General features: G+C 39.9%; 1 protein-coding gene across 1 annotated transcript in view; it reads left to right on the forward strand.

Annotated features, from left to right (window-relative positions):
* The window catches only part of ATP8B1 (ATPase phospholipid transporting 8B1), a 114,796-nt gene that overhangs the window by 71,997 nt on the left and 21,193 nt on the right, over window positions 1-21,606 (forward strand). Inside the window, exons 5-18 of the mRNA XM_054032693.1 lie at window positions 1,322-1,420; window positions 1,509-1,570; window positions 2,031-2,103; window positions 2,216-2,286; window positions 5,060-5,142; window positions 7,996-8,154; window positions 8,470-8,558; window positions 9,470-9,660; window positions 10,565-10,773; window positions 12,702-12,745; window positions 12,930-13,086; window positions 14,874-15,062; window positions 18,344-18,456; window positions 19,122-19,286. Coding sequence (XP_053888668.1) covers window positions 1,322-1,420; window positions 1,509-1,570; window positions 2,031-2,103; window positions 2,216-2,286; window positions 5,060-5,142; window positions 7,996-8,154; window positions 8,470-8,558; window positions 9,470-9,660; window positions 10,565-10,773; window positions 12,702-12,745; window positions 12,930-13,086; window positions 14,874-15,062; window positions 18,344-18,456; window positions 19,122-19,286 — 1,704 coding nt within the window. The remainder of the gene's footprint in view (window positions 1-1,321; window positions 1,421-1,508; window positions 1,571-2,030; window positions 2,104-2,215; window positions 2,287-5,059; window positions 5,143-7,995; window positions 8,155-8,469; window positions 8,559-9,469; window positions 9,661-10,564; window positions 10,774-12,701; window positions 12,746-12,929; window positions 13,087-14,873; window positions 15,063-18,343; window positions 18,457-19,121; window positions 19,287-21,606) is intronic.

Here is a 21,606-nt window from a genome sequence, read left to right on the forward strand (position 1 = left end):
CCCCCAGGCTGTTTGTCGCAATATCCGAAAGAGTTAAGGGGTGGGCAATCTTCACACAATGAATCTCTAAGTGGATTTTGGGCTGCATTACACTCTATCAATTATCTGGCCTGCAACCATCCTCAAGGGTGTGGGCCCATGCAACAAGAACCAAGGCTCTGACCATGGCCTCCCTCCATGACTAATTGCTTTGGGATATCTGTAAAGTGGCCAGGTGGAGTTCAGTTCACACCTTTGCTGTGCATTATGCCTTAATGCAGGACCCAACGGCGGATGCCTCCTCTGTTGCAGCTGTCCTCCGCTCATCTATCCCATCTTCATCCTTGTACCCTCCTCCAACTTAGGTACTGCTTGCTAGTCACCCTCAGTGGAATACAATAGGGACCATCACTTGAAGAAGAAGGAGAGGTTACTTACCTGTAACTGGAGGTTCTTTGAGATATGTGGTCCCTATCTGTATTCTGCTTCCCACCCTCCTTCCCTTCTGCTGCAGATCTGTTGATTTGCAGTGGAGAAGGAACTGGAGACACAGTTGATCCGCCCTGCCCTTTATCACCTCGGACGAAGCTGTGAAGTGAGTCAGGGAGCATGTGTGGAGCCATGGATGCTACTTTTAAATCTCCATCTCTGAATGCATGGTGTACATGCATAAACCCTCTGTGGAATACAGATAGGGATCACACATTTTAAAGAACTTCCAGTTATAGATAAGTAACTTCCTCTTCCAGAACTGGCATATGAGACTGTTAGTCCAGAAGCAAGAATTTTTAATCTATCTTTTATGGGGGTAGTACCATATGACTGGAGAATGCTAATATCATCCCTGTATTTAAGAAAAGTGTGGGGGAGTGATCAGGGCAATTAGAGACCTGTTAGTCTGATCTCAGTAGTATAAAAGGCTTTAGAACAAATTGTGAAAGGAAAAAAATAATTTAAATTCATAGAAGTAAATAATAAAGGGGATGTAATGCAATGTGGGTTTACCGAAAGTAGATCGTTCCAGAATAACCTTTTTGAAGCATGTGGGGGCAGGTCACTTGCCAGGATTATCTGGCTCATGTAATCATTTCCCTGCCATTTGAGGGGCCACTGGCAGGCTGCACCTCAGTCCCTCATATTCTCTGCCTGTGTCACATAATAATGTAGTTTCCTGTGGGCTGTAATACTTCAGTCTAATTTTGGTTGTTGGGCTCAGTGTGTAGGTGCTGGGTGGTGCTTGAGGCCTGTGATGTACAGGAGGTCAGACTAGATGATCTGTTGGTCCCTTTTGCCCCTAAAGTGATTCACCAAGTTGTTTCCTGATCTTTGTTCACATTCACAGACAATTCCTCAGATAACTACTTTATCGTGGTATACAACACTAGTGCCTTTGCTCTTGGTGCTTGGGATAACTGCAATCAAAGACCTAGTGGATGACATCGTAAGAAATATTTTCTTAACTTGTCATCAATTTTAACATTATTTAAATATGTAAGAGTAAACATACTCCTTTTTCCTGTCCCCTTAAGGCTCGCCATAGAATGGATAATGAGATTAATAACCGGACATGTGATGTTATCAGGGATGGAAGGTATTGTAAAGTTTTTGCTTTAACTTTGAAAGTAATGTTTTTACTAGTTACTGATTACTCCTGCAGAACTTAAATTGTAGATTATATTGTACATTTAGATTGCAGTTCTCCACTGTTTATCGACTCTTATGTGTAACTCCTATTAACAATTAAAGTTAATTGCCTACATCCAATCCCTTGTGGTTTGAAAGAACAGTCACACCATCACTGAATCTGTGTCAAGTGAGAGTTTTGGGGAAAAAGGCAGAAATATTCATGTGTGTTAAATGATGAAGCTTGCCTGCATTGCAGTTCTTAAGAATTTCAGTAATCAGGAACTGTTTGAATAAGGAATGTTTCTCTCTTGAGATATAAGGCTCTTCTACTCTGATACTGTGGAAGTCTGCTACGGAAGATGCCATACACTTGAAGATGATATATAAATGAATACTACTAATCTTAAAAAATATTTGACACTTAGGTTCAAAACTGCTAAATGGAAAGATATTCAAGTTGGAGATGTCATTCGTCTGGAGAAAAATGCCTTTGTTCCTGTAAGCGAATGGCCTCATTTTAAAAAAATAAATAAATTTCTTGTTTGCATGGAGTTTGTCTCTGGTGCAGTGTTGTTTGGCTTTCATTTATTTACTGTACTGTTTTGACTAGGCTGATATTCTGCTGCTGTCCAGCTCGGAACCTAACAGCCTTTGTTACGTAGAGACAGCTGAACTAGATGGGTAAGGCTCTTTTTACGGGATTTCTTACATGTCATTTTTGGCTTAATGGTAAAAGGGCTGAACTGTGTGTTGCAGAAATATTATTCCAAAGTAGTGAAATTCTTTATATACCAAGGTGATTAGTCCTGGCAAATTTAAGGTCATTAATTTGTGAGAGTTTTGTTATTACTCTTTCATAAATATCTTCATTTGTATTCTCTCTAAAATGAATGGCTTTTATGAAGTCCAGGTGACCTGGACTCTGCATAATATGGATCACTAGTGAGATACGCTAGAGTAAATTTTTATTTGGCAGTGATCTAGCCACACAACTTCTATTGATCTTGAGGGCCACATGTTTATTCCCTACATTACAACTCTATAAAATCATGTATAGAGTCCGTTTGGATTACCAGACATTGCAGTCAGTGTGTGTTTTGCTCTCTTTCACTAGAGCCCTTAATTTTGTCAGTTATTTAATTTTCGGTTCTACTTTATTTACAACAGCTTTCTTAAGCTTAACTACTGCATCAGGAAAGCAGTGGCTTTGAGCATTTATATTCATCCCACTAACTTTACCGTTTGGCATCGTATTAACGTCCCGTTCCCCGCCTCCAACAACCGCAGTTAAAAGCTGAGCAGCCCTAGGCAAAATACTGTGGAAAATTACAGCTGCACTGATCTTGTGAAATGTACTGGAAAAAGAGACATGCAGGGAACCTCTAAAAATGGAAATTTAAAAATCATTAGTTACTGCTTTAATATGAGTCTAAAGATAATCTCTTGAACCATTATAAAATTAATGAGGTAGAGGAAGAAACAATGTGTAGAAAGCTTTTTTTTTTTTTTTTTTTTTTACACACAGTGCCTTTGCACCTTTTTCCTTTTGGCAATGAAATACTATTAATACAAGGTTATAATAAACTAAAACCAATTTTTCTGAATTTTATTTTATGATATCAAGACATAATAGTACGTGCACAGATGTAACCTACTTCACTTATTTGGAAACAGCACTTTGTGCTGACAGTGTCTCTGAGGTGAGAAATCACAAAGCAACAAGGCACATCTTGGTGTGTGTTGTGGCTGAATGGTGAATAATACACCATTTGAGACTCTCCTTGTTTGAACTCTGAGGTATTTGTTCTGTCTTAAATTGTTTCATCGAGAAATGTAAATAAGAGTTCAAGATCTTGCCAAAGCTTTCCCACTTTGGGTGTATAACTGGGTTCTTTTTACGGTGTTGCTCCTTCAGGGTACCCAGGGTTGTGAGGCATCTGACCCTTACATGCTTTTTATCATGAAGCAGTTTTGTCTATTCCTGCTGTGGATCAGCTCCCTGAAACCACCAGCCCCTGGCAGCAGCAGATCTTGCTTTTTCCGCATGGGTAGCGACAGGCACACACCAGCCCTGAATATACAAAGCTTTGCCTGCAGCATCCCCAACCCCTTATCCACTGAACACTCACAGGATTACCAGGCCTGTTATTCCCAAAGAGACAGTGTACACCAGCTTGCAAGATTCAACTTGGGACCAGCACTTTGCTTCACAGCACTTAGATATATTCGTTGTGAAAACAAGAATACATTTATTAAATAATAAAGATTGAAGTGAGAGTGAGTAAGAAGACTGGAGACAAATGGGTACATATAAAAAAATCTTAATGTGCTTTCTAGAGACTATACTTAACTAACAATTTACTCTCTTGTCCAAATAAGTTTCTCATCTAAAGTTCTCTCCATTGTTTTCAGCTAAGCCTGGTTGAGACCCCTCTTTCATGAAACAAAATCACTGTCCTTTTACTTCCTCAGTGAAGGGTACCCAGGCAACTCCCCTGTTCCCCCAAATATACTCAAGCAAACCTTTAATGTACACCTCCAGATAGGGTTTCCTCCCACCTGCTGCTTTTCTCTTCCTGTTAGTTTATTTCTGAAGTCCTCACAATCCTTCCTTTGCATTCCATTTAGAGTGATTGTAGGAGACCCTTTGTGAACAAGACATTTCTCCATTTATTTATAAACATACAGATAAACATGTATTGTCTGACAGAAAACCTATTTTTCATCTTTGCTGGTGACCAGCACCTTGATACAGACGTTAGGAATGTATTTTGAGAATATATACTCACTCCTTACATAGTACCTGTACATATATTTCAAAATGCTATGAATGCACGGAGCGACACCGGCTTTCATTTGAGACCATGAGTGACATTCTTTGGTGAACTAGAAAGTACATACACCTCTACCCCGATAAAGCGCGACCCGATATAACATGAATTTGGATATAACGTGGTAAAGCAGTGCTCGGGGGCGGGGGGGGCCGGGAGGGGGCGGGCTGGCTGCGCACTCCGGTGGATTAAAGGAAGTTCGATATAATGCGGTTTCACCTATAACGCAGTAAGATTTTTTTTGGCTCCCGAGGACAGCGTTATATCGGGGTAGAGGTGTATCAGACTCAGAAGAGTCCTGTAATCCCTCTGCACCCCCTTGCCAGTTGGCACTGAGAGGTTCTTGGCTCACATTTCCTTATTTACAGTGAACATAAGTCAGTCAATATATCCATTATGGGGAGAAATGAGCAAGCTTTCTTGTTAGAATTACTTGTGCAATTTGTGAGAATTTCAAATGCATTAATGTAATGTTTGCAAATATGCTATTTTACCATTTTCTCAAAGTGGATGTGCACAGATAATAGTTGCATACGTATGTGTGTGTGTTCGTGTTACTTCATATTTTCCTCCTTTTTTCGGGTTTTGGTAACCTTTTTTTTTTTTCTTCTTCTTTCTTTTAGTGAAACTAACTTAAAGTTCAAAATGTCACTTGAGGTAACAGACCGATATCTCCAAGAAGAAAATGCAATGGCAGAATTTGATGGTTTGTGCAAACACTTTATTCTAATTACAATTGCTCAAATGTAGCTTGAATAACTTACAGTTAAACAAAATGTAGAGCTCAGACTGGGCTGTTGGTAATATGTATATGGTTCTATTTTTACGCCAGTATGCAGTACAAGTAACTTGTTTGACTGAAAATTGTATTTTGCTCAACAATACAATCTGAAAGACAAGATTTTGTATCATGGACATTTTGCAGTATGTTGATGAGAGGAGAGAAAGGAGATTCTAAACTAACATTTCCATTCCAATGTTTTCTGTAAAAAAACAGTGTTTTATATTGGGAACCTGTAGACTAGTTTCTATTACTCCTTAATATTAAACATAATTTTACTGTGCAAACACAAAGTGTATTTTATTTTTCAAATTTCACATTCCCTCCTGTTGGGACCTGAGATAGAACTGTATTTCTTTATTAAAATTCTCTAGCAATCCTGTACCTTATACTTCAAAGAAAAAAAAGTTTCGAATAAATTTATAGCAAATATGGGTAAAAAGTGGTAAAAATTCTTACCATCTGGCTAAAGTTCAGATTGCAATATTCAGTCACTCATATTTTTTGTTCACTTACATTTGTAAACACAAATATATCCGAATTCAAAATTTCAAGATGAGCTGAATTCCATTTTCAGATGGAAGCAGAAATACCATGTGACATGAAGTGACCAATCCATAATTTACACAATAGCAATAAAAAATAACAAAGTCCACAAAAGAGACCATAAACTAAAATACATGAATTGTAGTTGTAGCCATGTCGGTCCCAAGATATTAGAGAGACAAGGTGGGTGAGCTAATATAGTCTTTGGACCAATTTGTGTTGGTGAGAGAGAATCATAGAATCGTGGAATATCAGGGTTGGAAGGGACCTCAGGAGGTCATCTAGTCCAACCCCCCGCTCAAAGCAGGACCAATTCCCAACTAAATCATCCCAGCCAGGGCTTTGTCAAGTCTGACCTTAAAAACCTCTAAGGAAGGAGATTCCACCACCTCCCTAAGTAACCCATTCTAGTGTTTCACCACCCTCCTAGTGAAAAAGTTTTTCCTAATATCCAACCTAAACCTCCCCCACTGCAACTTGAGATCATTACTCCTTGTTCTGTCATCTGGTACCACTGAGAACAGTCTAGATCCATCCTCTTTGGAACCCCCTTTCAGATAGCTGCTTTCAACTATCAAATTTCCCCTCATTCTTCTCTTCTGCAGACTAAATAATCCCAGTTTCCTCAGCCTCTCCTCATAAGTCATGTGCTCCAGCCCCCTAATCATTTTTGTTGCCTTCCGCTGGACTCTTTCCAATTTTTCCACATTCTCCTTGTAGTGGGGGGCTGAAAACTGGACACAGTACTCCAGATGAGGCCTCACCAATGCCGAATAGAGGGGAATGATCATGTCCCTCGATCTGCTGGCAGTGCTCCTACTTATACAGCCCAAAATGCCGTTGGCCTTCTTGGCAATAAGGGAACACTGTTGACTCCTATCCAGCTTCTCATCCACTGTAAGCCTTGGGTCCTTTTCTGCATAACTGCTGCCTAGCTACTCAGTCAGTAGCAGTGCATGGGATTCTTTCATCCTAAGTGCAGGACTTTTCACTTGTCCTTGTTAAACCTCATCAGATTTCTTTTGGCCCAATCCTCTTAATTTGTCTAGGTCCCTCTGTATTCTATCCCTATCCTCCAGCGAATCTACCACTCCTCCCAGTTTAGTGTCTTCTGCAAACTTGCTGAGGGTGCAATCCACGCCATCCTCCAGATCATTAATGAAGATATTGAACAAAACCGGCCCCAGGACCGACCCTTGGGGCACTCCGCTTGATACCGGCTGCCAACTAGACATGGAGCCATTGAGCACTACCCGTTGATCCCGAGTCCATTCATTCAGCCCATACTTCTTTAACTTGCTGGCAAGAATAGCAAAGTTTTTGATACAGTCTCCCACAGTAAAGTCAAGGAATAACACATCCACTGCTTTCCCCTCATCCACAGAGCCAGTTACCTCATCATAGAAAGCAATTATGTTAGTTAGGCATGACTTGCCCTTGGTGAATCCATGCTGACTGTTCCTGATAACTTTCCTCTTCTCTAAGTGCTTCAAAATTGATTCCTTGAGGACCTGCTCCATGATTTTCCAGGGACTGTGGTGAGGCAAACTGGCCTCCTTCCCTTTTTTAAAGACGGGCACTACATTAGCCTTTTTCCAGTCATCCAGGACCTCCCCCGATCACCATGAGTTTTCAAAAATCTTGGCCAATGGCTCTGCACTCGCATCCAAAAGATTCAAATTTGGAAGAATATCTTTACCACACGCATTTTATCAGCATGACAATGTATTTTTCTTGTTGGGTCATTGCCGCTTAAGTCTCAAAAGCAAAATAACATCAAATAATGAATAATAGCCTCAGTCTGGATTGTAAGCGATCCAGTAAGAGAGAAACCTACATTCCTCTCCCATATTGATCACCTTCACTGTTAGGGAAATACTCAAGTAAAGATATTGGCTGAAAGTCAGCTTAACTGAGGGCTGAATACAACATGGCAATTGTAGCGAGAAAATAGTTCTGCTGTATACTGTGTATTTGTAGTCTGCGGATGAACTTAAAGTAAAATGCTAATGGATTCACCATATCCAACATTTTTGGAAATGTAGCGTTGAATATCTGCCCTCAGATTTTCAAACAAATGTTTCATTCAGAACTTTTGCTTTTAAATGCTGTATTTTTTGTAACAGAATCCAATGCTATTCCTGTAAAAGGACTAAAGTAAAATCCTGTATAGTATTTCATAACGTTATTGGTATTGATCATTACATTTTTTAAATTTTAATATTTTATTAGGTTTTATTGAATGCGAAGAACCCAATAATCGCCTAGACAAGTTTACAGGAACATTATTCTGGAGAAGCAGGACTTATCCACTGGATGCTGATAAAATTTTGTTGCGTGGCTGTAAAATCAGGAATACAGACTTCTGCCATGGAGTGGTCATATTTGCAGGTATTTATATAACAAACAGAAGTATATGAATTAAGTACAGCAAGATCACTAGGTAAAAGCTGCATCCCATAACTGTCCAGCATAGGCACTTCCATTAACTTCAATTGAAGCTCTTGTGTGAAGGATAGATCCCTGAACACCCCACCTTTAAAAGGTGCAGAATCTTCAATTCCAGTTGTTTCCTGTATCAGAGTCTGCAAACTTACAAGGTCTAGTACACTTTTTTATGAAATGATATTCACGCTTGATGTCTTTCTTTTTATTTTTATGAATTTTGTTTTTGTGTGTTTTTTTTGTTTTTTTTTTTTTTTTTAGGAGGAGACACAAAAATAATGAAAAACAGTGGAAAGACCAGATTTAAAAGGACTAAAATTGACACTCTCATGAACTACATGGTTTACACGGTAACAGACTTTTTTTTTTTTTTAATTCTGTTACATTTTTGGAGTTCATGCCCTATAGGTGTGACTGTTGTCCTGTTATGCCTAGTTTCAATAATCATTATTCATAGTGCGACATACTATCAGGTATGTTCAGGCCCAAATTTAGGCACTAACCTTGCAAGTGCCACATGGGTGGATCCCACTTTGTGGTTAGACACTCGATGTCAGTGGGCTTTGTGTCAGTGGTGGGCCTGCCTGTCTAGAACAGCAAGTAAGGTTGAGGCCTTATTATAAAGGAAAACAATTACAAAGTGAATAAACAAACTTTCATTGATTTTTTTTTTTTTTTAAATTAATTTTAAACATTTCACCTGCAATGTTATAAACTTTGGCTAAGTTAGACTTGAACTAAAACAAAAAAAAATTGGCCCCCAGGCACTTCACTGTTGCTAGTTTCATTTCCAAACGGAATTAAAATGCAATAGTTAAGCTATCTGCATATAGTAAAATGTGAAAATTAGACCTTAAAAACGTCTTCAGTTCAAACACAGGTCAATTTGAGGAAAAATCTGTCATATGTTCGTAACACAGGTTTTTTTATAGATTCTAGGACTGGAAGGGACCTCGAGAGGTCATCGAGTCCAGTCCCCTGCCCGCATGGCAGGACCAAATACTGTCTAGACCATCCCTGATAAAGTAAAGACGTGGTAAAGACGTAGTGTCTTTGTAATTATTAATATCTTGGCAAATGTCCTCTTTTAAAACAGAACTTTCAAGGGAAAGGTTGCCCTAGTAGATCTGTTTTTCATTTTATTGAATAACTACTAAGAATACGTCTCATGAGAATCTTCATAGAGGTCAAGGTTGGGAATCCAGCCTAGCAAATAAGGCCATTGACTTACAAAGACCACTCTTGGCACTTTATGTTCTAGATCTTTGTTGTATTGATCCTCCTGTCAGCTGGCCTTGCTATTGGACACACTTATTGGGAGCAACAGATTGGCAATACTTCTTGGTACCTCTATGATGGTGAAGACTACAGCCCTCCGTACCGTGGCTTCCTTAATTTTTGGGGCTACATCATTGTTCTTAACACTATGGTTCCCATTTCTCTCTATGTGAGGTAACTAAATCTCTTTGTTTTTAAAGTTGAAAATGTGGTGGGTATGGAGTAAAATTAATTGTATTTCCATTTGATGCGGTTTCCTCCAATCTCCCGTTCCCAAAAAAATGTTGTGTTCTTTTCCTCTTACTGATATTTTCAAAGGAAGGTGAGCCATACTGTGTGTCACTAGGCTGTACAAAACTTGACTGAAAGATGCAAAATTAATGTTAAAAACACTTGGCCTCTTCAATAAATTTAATACTGTGTGGTGGTAAATTGCACACATGAACAAATTACTTCTCCAATATTCAAACAATGTACAGTGATAGGTCAGATCCTGAAAGAATTTACTTCTGTGTGTAAGCTAGTTCTGTACAGTCCTATTGAGAAACTGTATGGAAGAAGCTGCTTACAAGATTAGGCCCTATGTTGAATTTTTTCATATGTTCTACATTCAGCTTTTTTAAGACGGAGAACTGGCTCACACTTCATGTTTTACTGAAAAGTACTTTGAATTTTGGCTGTCAGTCTAGTATTCAATTAGCCCCCAAGATGATGTCTACTTTGTAGTTACATTTTACTATTGAATATAGTTTTCTCTCCAGTGGTGGTAATATGGGATCACCTTTGACATGCTCCATTTGGGGTCTCTTATCTGACTTGTACTGGACTGTTTAAACTGAGCTGTGCACTTTCAATCAATTGTTTTGAGTAGCTTGTATCCTGGGTGAGTTTTTGGACATAAACTAGCTCCTTTGTATAATTTCTAAATATTAACACATCCGATAACATGGGTTTATTTGCTTTACTGGTGTCCTTGAAAATCCATTCAGAACTTGATAGAGCTGTATAATGTCTTTGCATTTTAATGTATAGCAGCCTGTTAATGGTATGATCTTGCTGTTGTGTTTTACTCAATTAGTGTTGAAGTGATTCGTTTAGGCCAAAGCTATTTTATAAACTGGGATCTGCAAATGTATTACCCTGAGAAGGATACACCTGCTAAGGCCCGAACCACCACTCTGAATGAACAGCTTGGACAAATCCACTACATCTTCTCAGATAAGACAGGAACGCTTACACAGAACATCATGGCATTCAAAAAATGCTGCATAAATGGACAAACATACGGTAAGTACATAAGAACACAAGAACAACCAAACTGGGTCAGACCAAAGGTCCATCTAGCCCAATATCCTGTCTTCCGACAGTGGCCAATACCAGGTGCCCCAGAGGGAATGAACAGAACAGGTAATCATCAAGTGATCCATCCCCTGTCGCCCATTCCCAGCTTCTGGCAAACAGAGGCTAGGAACAACATCCCTGCAAGTCTGGGTCATTGCTAACTATTACGCCTCTCTAATGGCAACTGTTTTTCAATCTTAACTGTTGCATGCCCACTATATTAAGAGCTTATTTGTTAATGCACTTCAGTGACACAAGTGTGTTCCACTGTGAAAATTCTGATATTCTCAACCCCCAAAATATAAAGGGTATGGTATCTTTTTGCTTCTACAAGGACAGAGATCCAGCTGGTTCTGAGGGATGAACATGAGATTGCCTCTTCAAAAACATTTTCTCCCCTGTTCCACTCTCTGCACTCCCAGCTTGCGTGTAGTAGATAGAGAGGCAGGGATGGGGGGAGATGGCTATGGGAATCAGGCACTTTGCACACTAACCCCACAGAACACTTTGTGGCTATGTTAATGATAATCCAATCAGCATTAACTCACGCACTATGGACTCTAGAAATCTCCGTTTTGGGGGAACTAATTGGTGGGTAGAGGGGTGAGCAGTACAATTTCTGAAGGAGCTTTACAGAGGGAGCAGAAAAAGGGACCAGGCACCATTATGCTGGTTTTCTGGCTCAATTTGCGTGGTCTCTGCCTGTCTAGTTAAGCTGGTTGGAACGCTTTTGGCTAACAGCATATTTTGACAAAACATTAGTTTTGTCAAAGCTGAAATATTTCATGGCGATTGTATCTTTTTTGATTTAAGTTTTTCGTCAAGAGGGGAGAAGAAAAGAGAGAGAGAGACTCTTTAACCTGGTGGCTGTGGCAGTGGGCTGGGTTGTAGGAGACCCAGATTCAAGATCCTACTCTGCTTGGTTCAGAGTGATCTGAGATGTAAACTCTGCATGATTTAGTTCCTGTGAGGAACAAAAACATATTTAAAACTTCAAAAATTGTCATGAAATGCAATTGTCATCCTCTGGCCAGCTCTGGTCCATGGGATCTGCTGGTTCTACTTCTTGCTTCACCTGAAGGGTGCAGATGTGCCAGTTTTGGTTAAACTTTCCTGACTAAATGATTGCTGCTAAAGTTATTCAAAATTGCTGTTGTTTTTTAGCCATTTTTAAAAGAGCCATAGCATAAAAAAAATTATAGCTGGTATTTAAGTCAATGCTGAGTAGAAATTATTGGAAATTTTGCCAAAGGAAAATTCTGTCTGTCAAAAAATGCTGATTTCTCAAAAGCAATATGTTTCACTGAAATATGTTGCCTTTCAGAAATTCATTTAGAACCAAATTTTGCAGAAAAGATGTTTCAATAAAGTCAAAAGTTCCATTTTTGACCTTTTTGTAACAGCATGTTTGACCTTTCATTTTGAAACTACCTTTGGTTTAATTTATTATATATTCTAAAATGAAAAATAAAATTTGAACAAAATGTTTTAATCAACCCAAAACTAATTTTGTTTGTTTTTTGGTTTTGGTTTTTTTGGTGTTTTAGTTCACAGGATTTTTTTTTTTTTTTAATTTTGTTATGTAACAAAAAATCAGGTTCCCACAAGCTCTAATGCTGGCTGTGATTTTGAAGCTGTACTCCCATTTAAAGTTAATTGGAGTTTTATCATTGACTTCAGTGGAAACAGAGTTAAGCCAACACAGAGCACTTTTGAAAATTAAACCCTATATACTGTGAAATGATGGGTGCCAAAAAAAACCTAGATACACTGAAATTCCCTTTAATTTGTATTCTGTCTACTTTGAGCACTAGACATTGAAATTGTCAGATGCTTACCTTTAAGATTTCAGAACAATATTGTTTCCATTACAGGAGAATCCAGGGATGAGTCTGGACGACATCAAAACCATGAAGAGGTAAGTCAGTTGACTTGTTTCACTAAGAATGTGTTGAAAACACTGGGGCTTTGAAATAGGAGGTTTAGGATTTAATTTTTCTTTTAATTTAGGGGATTTTTGCCCCCCAAGTAATGAGAGGCTTTTATCTAGGCATGAAGTAATTGCATTCACCTCAAATTCTGTTCATTTTTTCCTAATCCAGCAAGTTGATTTTAGCTGGAACATGTATGCAGATGGGAAACTCGCGTTTTGTGATCATTATCTGATAGAACAAATTAGATGTGGAAAGGAGACTGAAGTTCGACAATTCTTTTTTCTGCTTGCAATTTGCCACACGGTAATGGTGGATGCTTCTGATGGTGAGTATTCTGTGTAAAATGGACACATGGTAGCTTCAACTTTAACATCATTCACACAAGTGAGATGGAACACCAGGCTACTGTATAAATCCTAAGCTAGTGCTTGCGCTAAAGATGCCCATCTCTACATGTGCCATGAAGTCTCAAATTTGACTTTTGAATTGTCACAATTTTGACATAAATATATATTAAATACCTGCTTCAATAAACATTTTCTGAATCTACGTTTTACAAATACAAAATACAGAGGACTTCGTGTTTTCGCAGTATTACACTTCGCTCTATGAAAACCTGTATTTGGTGTACAGAGTTTCAAAAGCATTAACACAAAATAAAGGGTAAAATAAACACACAGGTATAAGCACAGATTTTACATACACATGTGTAATTTCACGCACTTGAAGTTAATCTTCAGTGGGATAACTCATGTATAAACAGTTAAGTATTTGTTTATGTGCTGGCATGATTAGGACTATAGACGCGTTTCCCCTTCAGTAAATGTGCTTTTTCCCCTCATAATGGTTCTAATATATGCACAAATATATACAGTGCCATAGAGGACTAAGTTGAATAAAGAGGAATGTTGAACTTTGCAATCTGAAGAATGAATAAAGGTTAAGGGTGCAGATGGGTGGCCGTGGGGAGAAGTGGTGAACTGTGGAAGCAAGGATAAAAGTCTGAGTCCAAACATACTCTGTATGCAAAAGTAGGGGACAAAGCGCTGAATTTTCCAGCCACTCTGTTGTTCTGGTCTTATCTGAATTCAGTAACTAGATTAAGATAAAGAAGGATGTGGATAAATTGGAGAGGGTTCAGAGAAGAGCCAGGAGAATGGTTAAAAGGTAAGCAAACATACTTGTAGAGAGAGAGATTCAAGCAGCTCTATCTATTTAGCTTAACAAAGAGAAGGATTAAAGGGTGACTTTATTACAGTCTATAAATACTTGTGTGGAGACATGAGGATCAAATATTTGATGGATTTTTTCAGTCTAGCAAATAAAAGTTTAACATGATCCAATAACTGGAAGCTGAAGCTATACACATTCAGACTGGGTATAAGACATCCATTTTTAAATGAGAGCAATTAACCATAAGAGCAATTTACCAAAGATCTTGGTAGGTTTTTCCATCACTGGCAATTTTAAAATCAAGACTGAATGTTTTTCTAAAAGATTTGCACTAGGAATTATTTTGGGGAAGTTCTGTGGCCTGTGTTATACAGGAGGTCAGACTAGATGGTCCCTTCTGGCCTTGGAATCTATGACTTTATTCACTGTAACTTTGTGCCTGCTTTTCTTGGTCTTCTCTAATTAAAGTTAATTTTTTCCAATGGTTAATGTGGCCACAGCTTTCTGTTTTGAGGCTGTTATCTTCCAAAATGCTGCAATGAAATAAATGAGAAATTAAGATTCTACAAATAAAAATCACTTGTATGTAACCAATTTCTGTTATCTCCATTTTACTGATGGAGAAGCTGAGGAAGAGAGGTTCAATGACTTGCCTATTTGAAAGGAGTCCAGGACAGGGATTAAATGAGCTCCCAGATTCTGTCTTTGAATTGCTAGACCATTCCAACTCCGTTTTTAAATTAAATCCACAGTAAAAATGGATCCTGAGTTATAGAAATCAAAAGTATAGAATATTAAACACCCCATATGGCCCTTGATTGCTACAAAGCATGGGGTTGTTAAAGTCCCAACTGACTATAAATGCAACACACTAGACGAGGGCATCAGTTACTAACATATACTATGGCTTTCTTCCTTTTCACTCTATTAATACTATAGGTCAGCTCAACTATCAAGCGGCCTCCCCAGATGAAGGAGCCCTGGTAACAGCAGCCAGAAACTTTGGATTTGCTTTTCTTTCACGAACTCAGAATACCATTACTATAAGTGAGATGGGGATTGAAAGAACTTATGATGTTCTTGCTATCTTGGACTTCAACAGTGATAGAAAACGAATGTCTGTTATTGGTAAGCTGATCTCAAAAAAGCTTTATTTTTAGAGACCCCTAAAGAGAAACTCTCTAAACCAGTAGAACGGAGGTTCTCACACTGTGCTGTTATGGTTGTCTTTGGCAAAATGGCTGGTTATATGGTGGTGGCTGCTCTGTATTTCCAGCTGCTAAAATGCTTTAAATGAAACTGAAATACACAGAAGGCTTTTCTAACCTTACTCTGACATGTTAAGTGATTGTTGTAGTGCTGTCAAAGATATTATTCCTTTATCAGTGTAGTCCACCCAATTCTGAATGCAAGTGGAGGTGGTCTGTGAATGGATGCAGATATGTCCACTGGACAATCTCTGTATTAAAATGCGGGTCCATGTTATGAAAAGTTTGAGGACCCCTATAATGTCTAGTTCTTCTTCGAGTGATTGCTCATATCGATTACAATTAGGTGCGCGCGCGTCGCGTGCACAGTTGTCGGAAAGTGTTTCCCCAGCAGCACCAGTCGGGTCAGCTGTGGAGCCCCCTGGAGTGGCACCTTCGATACATGACCCTGCCGACCCGACGCCTTCTCAGTTCCTTCTTACCTCCGTGACGGTCGTTGGAACTGTAGCTTAGCAAGTTCTACCATGTTTCCCTAGCTTTGTTTGTTTGTTGTTTTCTGTAATTATTAGTTAGTTCTTAGTTAGTAGTTAGCTGTTGGGCTGGAGGGGTTTACCCTCTATCCCGACTGATTTTCCTTGGGAGGGTTTACATGCTCAAGTCCCAGGGGTTCAAGTCCTGCAAAAGCCCATGCCAACAGGCGACCCCCATGACGCGTGTGTCTGGGGGAGGCTCACCAAGCCGACAAGTGCAGGATTTGTAAAGGGTTTTGCCCCAGAACTAAAAAGAGGCGAGACTTTTTGCCTCGCAGCTCCTTATGGAGGTGGCACTTAAACCACAGCCTCCACCAGCGTGGGAAGACCTGGCGCCAAGTTCATCAGTGCATAGCACCCCAGTGACAGTGACGGAAGCGGCATCATGGTAGGACTCTGGCAGAGACCCGGGCACCACCGCTCCCCAGTGCCAAAACCGGTGGGGTCGATCCGGCACCACTCCCACTCACCAGCACAGAAGCAACACTGGAAGCCAGGGAGGAGCAGCTCTCCATCCCAGAGGCCCACCCCTCTGGAGTCAGCCGTGGGGCACGTCCTTGAGAGGAGCACCAAGGGCCGAAGTCTATGGAGATGGCACTGTCAACTTCGGCCCCACAATGGGGACCGTCAAGTTTGGTGCCGTTGGACTCCCTGGCCCAGGTCATCGAGGAGGTGGAATTGCCATCCACCCTGGATATCTTTAAGGCTACGAGGGACCGCATCGCCATGACAGTGCCGAGGTCACCAACCCTTTGCGCCAAGCCTCCGGTACCACATTGAGTGGCACCGTCTCAAGGCAAACTGGCGATGCTCTGTCCCTCAGCACCGCAGATAGAATCACGGCACCACTCGGGGCGGGTGCAGTCCCAAATCCATTTGGTCAGGTACACATTCGAGCGACTGGGTCTCCTCCTCAACTTGGGGAAGTCGACCTTGGAGCCTACCCAAAGAATAGAATTCATCATTGCGGTGTTAGACTCGGTTCAGGCATGAGCACTTCTGCCAGAGACCCGATTCCGAGCCATCCCAGACATAATTCAAAGCCTCCGGCAATTCCCAATCACAACAGCAAGGGGGTCCCTCCTGTATCTATTATGGAAGGTAGCGAAAGTCCCTCACCTCTGACCCACCTTACAGTTTTCCACAGGGATAAGATGCAACTCAGGCCTCAACCGGCCTTTCTTCCCAAGGTGGTGTCGTACTTCCACACCAGTCAGGACATTTTCCTGCCTGTCTTTTCCCCTAAGCTGCAGGCCAGTAACCGGGAGCAGAGGCTGCACTCCCTCAATGTTTGGCGAGCACTAGCTTTTTACATCAAGCGCACTAAGCCGTTCAGGAAGTTGAACCAGCTGTTCATAGCGGTGGCAGACTGGATGAAAGGGCTCCTGGTCTCATCTCAAAGAATATCCTCCTGGATCATGTCATGCATCTGCACGTGCTATAAATTGGCCAACCTACCGGCCCCGGCACTTATGGCACACTCCACAAGGGTCCAGGCCTCGTCAGCAGCATTTTTGGCCCAGGTCCTGATACAGCAACTTGGTCTTTGGTACATATCTTCATTTCTCACTACGCCACTATCCAGCTCGCCAGAGATGATGCAGCTTTCGGCAGAGCGGTGCTACAATCAGCATTTCCTTAACTCTGACCCCACCGCCTACGTAAGGCTTGGGAGTCAGCTAATTGGAATCGATATGAGCAATCACTTGAAGAAAAAAATGTTACTCACCTCTAGTAAGTGTAGTTCTTCAAGATGTGTTGCTCATATCCATTCCAAACCCTCCCACCTTCCCCTCTGTTGGAATAACCGGTAAGAAGGAACTGAGGAGGCGCCGGGTCAGCAGGGTCATATATTGAGCGTCAGGAAGGCACCACTCCAGGGGGCTCCACAGCCGACCCGACGGGTGCTGCTAGGGGAAAAAATTTCCAATGACTGCACACGGCGCGCACGCATCTAATTGGAATGGATATGACCAACACATCTCGAAGAACACTTAGGAGAGGGGAGTGACCGTTTTGTTCGCATGCTGAAGTGTTATCTCACTTAATAGTAATGAACAGTTTTTTAGTTTTGATCTTAGTTTCTTCCATAGTACATGAAGTATAAATTCACTAAAACAATATCAATAGTGGGCTATCAGACCATATCAAATTCAGGTTTATTTTATTTTATTGCGAGTGCAAGCACACTGCAACATATCTTCACTGTAGTCTCTCTCCTGCTCTTGTGAGCAAATTGTGTTTTGATGTTTTAAAAAAATGCTCTCAAAACACAGTTCTTACCAATTTCGATACCTTATTTATTCGCAGCAGGGCTGAGGAGGAAATGATGTGTTTGTGAACCAGAATTAAGCTGTTGAGCCGCATCAAAGAGCTTATACCAGTATAAGAGAGAAACTTGATTTAGTAATTCTAATTCTAGGCATACCAGCCTCGAATGTCTCTTCCTGTTTAAAGAAGTTGTGTGTTGGTTGCCCTGTTATTTAACCTTCAGTTCTCTGATGGAATATTTCAGGTCTTCTAATTTAAAAAAAAAAAAAAAAAGAGATCTTCCTGTTACCAGAAAACTGATGACATAATAGCGAGACACAAAATTCAGATCAGAAATGTATTCTTTATTACATCTACCCTTTGCTTTTTTTTTTTTTTTTTTTTCCCTTCTCTGATTTAGTAAGAGAACCAGATGGAAACATTAAACTTTACTGTAAAGGAGCTGATACAGTAATTTATGAACGTTTGCATCCAATGAATCCTCAGAGACAGATTACACAGGAAGCACTAGATGTAAGTTTTGCTTTTTTAAATGCCATTTTTAACATGGGTAAAACTAAGCTATTTGCACCTACCTACAACTGCATTGAGTTGACTTATTTCTACTTTGCTAAATAATTGACATCGTACTACTAGAACAAAGTTTTCAAAAAAGCTGAATAGCATCCAAAACAACTTATTTTGCTGCTACTAGACGTTCTGTTGTTCGAAATCGGAACGTGATTTTTCCCCCTTTTTTCCTTTTTAATGGAATTGTATTTTAAATGTTTGCATTGTACATATTGAAATTAGTTTTTCATTATTTGAGAAACTTGCATGTCACTTCAGACCTTCCTGCTCCGTTCAATTTTTTCCTTGTACTTTGCAGCACGTTTTCTAGACCTACCTAGATTGACTGATAAATTGCACTATGTACTATTCCTGCATTGATTGTTTTACATTTTTTCCAAATGATTGTAGAATCTTCTATTTAACACCAGAAGTGAAGGATTAGAATGCTTTCAGGCTGCAACTCATTTTTGGATATTCTGCAGTGTCCAACTTTCACCATACACTCTGAGTACAATAGCAGCCAGTGACTGAGTTCTTTCAGATTGACTAGTCATAGCATGTCCTCTCAACTTCAATTTTAAGCCAATATTGAAATCTATGCAGCTTATTTCTCTTTTTTCCCACAGATTTTTGCAAATGAGACCTTGAGGACATTATGCCTCTGCTACAAGGACATTAGTCATGGTGAATATGAAGCATGGAATAAAAAGTTCATGGAAGCTAGTGTAGCTGCAAGTAACCGTGATGAAGCCCTGGATAACGTATATGAAGAAATAGAAAAAAACCTTATTGTAAGTTTGATACGGCATTTGATACGGTCTCGCATGATATTCTTATCGATAAACTAGGCAAATACAATTTAGATGGGGCTACTATAAGGTAGGTGCATAACTGGCTGGATAACCGTACTCAGAGAGTTGTTGTTAATGGTTCCCAATCCTGCTGGAAAGGCATAACGAGTGGGGTTCCGCAGGGGTCCGTTTTGGGACCGGCTCTGTTCAATATCTTCATTAACGACTTAGATATTGGCATAGCAAGTACGCTTATTAAGTTTGCGGATGATACCAAACTGGGAGGGATTGCAACTGCTTTGGAGGACAGGGTCATAATTCAAAATGATCTGGACAAATTGGAGAAATGGTCTGAGTTAAACAGGATGAAGTTTAACAAAGACAAATGCAAAGTGCTTCACTTAGGAAGAAAAAATCAGTTTCACACATACAGAATGGGAAGAGACTGTCTAGGAAGGAGTACGGCAGAAAGGGATCTAGGGGTTATAGTGGACCACAAGCTAAATATGAGTCAACAGTGTGATGCTGTTGCAAAAAAAGCAAACATGATTCTGGGATGTATTAACAGGTGTGTTGTGAGCAAGACACGAAGTCATTCTTCCACTCTACTCTGCTCTGGTTAGGCCTCAGCTGGAGTATTGTGTCCAGTTCTGGGCACCGCATTTCAAGAAAGATGTGGAGAAATTGGAGAGGGTCCAGAGAAGAGCAACAAGAATGATTAAAGATCTTGAGAACATGACCTATGAAGGAAGGCTGAAAGAATTGGGTTTGTTTAGTTTGGAAAAGAGAAGACTGAGAGGGGACATGATAGCAGTTTTCAGATATCTAAAAGGGTGTCATAAGGAGGAGGGAGAGAACTTGTTCACCTTAGCCTCTAAGAATAGAACCAGAAACAATGGGTTTAAACTGCAGCAAGGGAGGTCTAGATTGGACATTAGGAAAAAGTTCCTAACTGTCAGGGTGGTTAAACACTGGAATAAATTGCCTAGGGAGGTTGTGGAATCTCCATCTCTGGAGATATTTAAGAGTAGGTTAGATAAATGTCTATCAGGGATGGTCTAGACAGTATTTGGTCCTGCCATGCGGGCAGGGGACTGGACTCGATGACCTCTCGAGGTCCCTTCCAGTCCTAGAATCTATGAATCTATGAATAAGTTGTAATATTTTAAATTATAAATGTGTTTTTATTCGTGTCCAAATAGTAACAGACCATTGTGGAAACTGAATAGCCCTTTTTGATTAGCACATTTGTGAGTACAATTTTAATTAAGAGTTTGAGACTGCCAAAACTCAGTTCTAGAGAGCTTCAGGGAATGAAGGAACATGGATTTCTTTGGTTTAGCTTTCACTGGACTTTTTTCCTCCATTCCAAAAAGGCTGCTAATATCTCTGTAAGCAGTAGCACTAGCTCAGAAATGAGTTTTATTAAAAAAAAGTTCAGGTTTTAAAATTTGATAGGTAAACAGCCATCTGCTGTGATGGTAACGGCATTACAAATAATTTGCAAAAGGGGAACCTTGCTATAGCTGTTCAAAGGTTATTTCCTCTTTAAAGCTCGGAAATACTTCTACTATTAAATTTATCTCCACTGTGTGTGAAGCAACCGGTTAGTATGGTATGGAGTTAACTTGCCTTTATTTGAAGGATTGAATATTGCTTAATGTGCCTGACACGGGGTAAGACTAGATGGATCAAACAGTCTGATCAAGATATGTCACTCAGATAACTCTTAATTGGGTATAGTCGAGACCACTTCATGAGAAGCAAGAGTATAAATTGCAAATAGCATTTAAAAAAACAAAAACCTCTCATCACAGTCATTGTGAAGATTTTTTTTTTTTTTAAGACCCAATACCCTGGGCCAAATCGGGCTCTATTGAATTGGCAAATGCTATTGACTTTAAAAAAGTTTCTCTGGGGTAACTAGAAAGCAGAACTTGGCCATCTGAAGTATACCAAGAAAAAGTTTATTGTTAAAATGATCTGGTTAACTCTGAATTCCAGGATCACCATACTGTTAACTGCTGATTTCCCATTTGAGCCGGCAATATGTGTTGGACTGCTTTTCTAAAAATTAACTATAGATCAGAGTGTTGGCAAGCCATCTCAGTCATGCAGCCCAGCTTGCAACAGTATTGTTGTGGGAATCTTTCTTACAGTAAATTTTTCTGGATTTAAGAAGTCTCGGATATATCCTCTTTTGAACTCTTTGCTGCAAACAGACTGCACAATTATGACTATAAATGGGATCCACTTACTGAGGAAACTTCATGCTGGCAGTTTGTTTTAGTCCACACCACTATTATGCTCTATTTAGTAA

This window comes from Malaclemys terrapin, chromosome 6 (assembly GCF_027887155.1).
Source record: "Malaclemys terrapin pileata isolate rMalTer1 chromosome 6, rMalTer1.hap1, whole genome shotgun sequence".
Classification (NCBI taxonomy): Eukaryota; Metazoa; Chordata; order Testudines; family Emydidae; genus Malaclemys; species Malaclemys terrapin.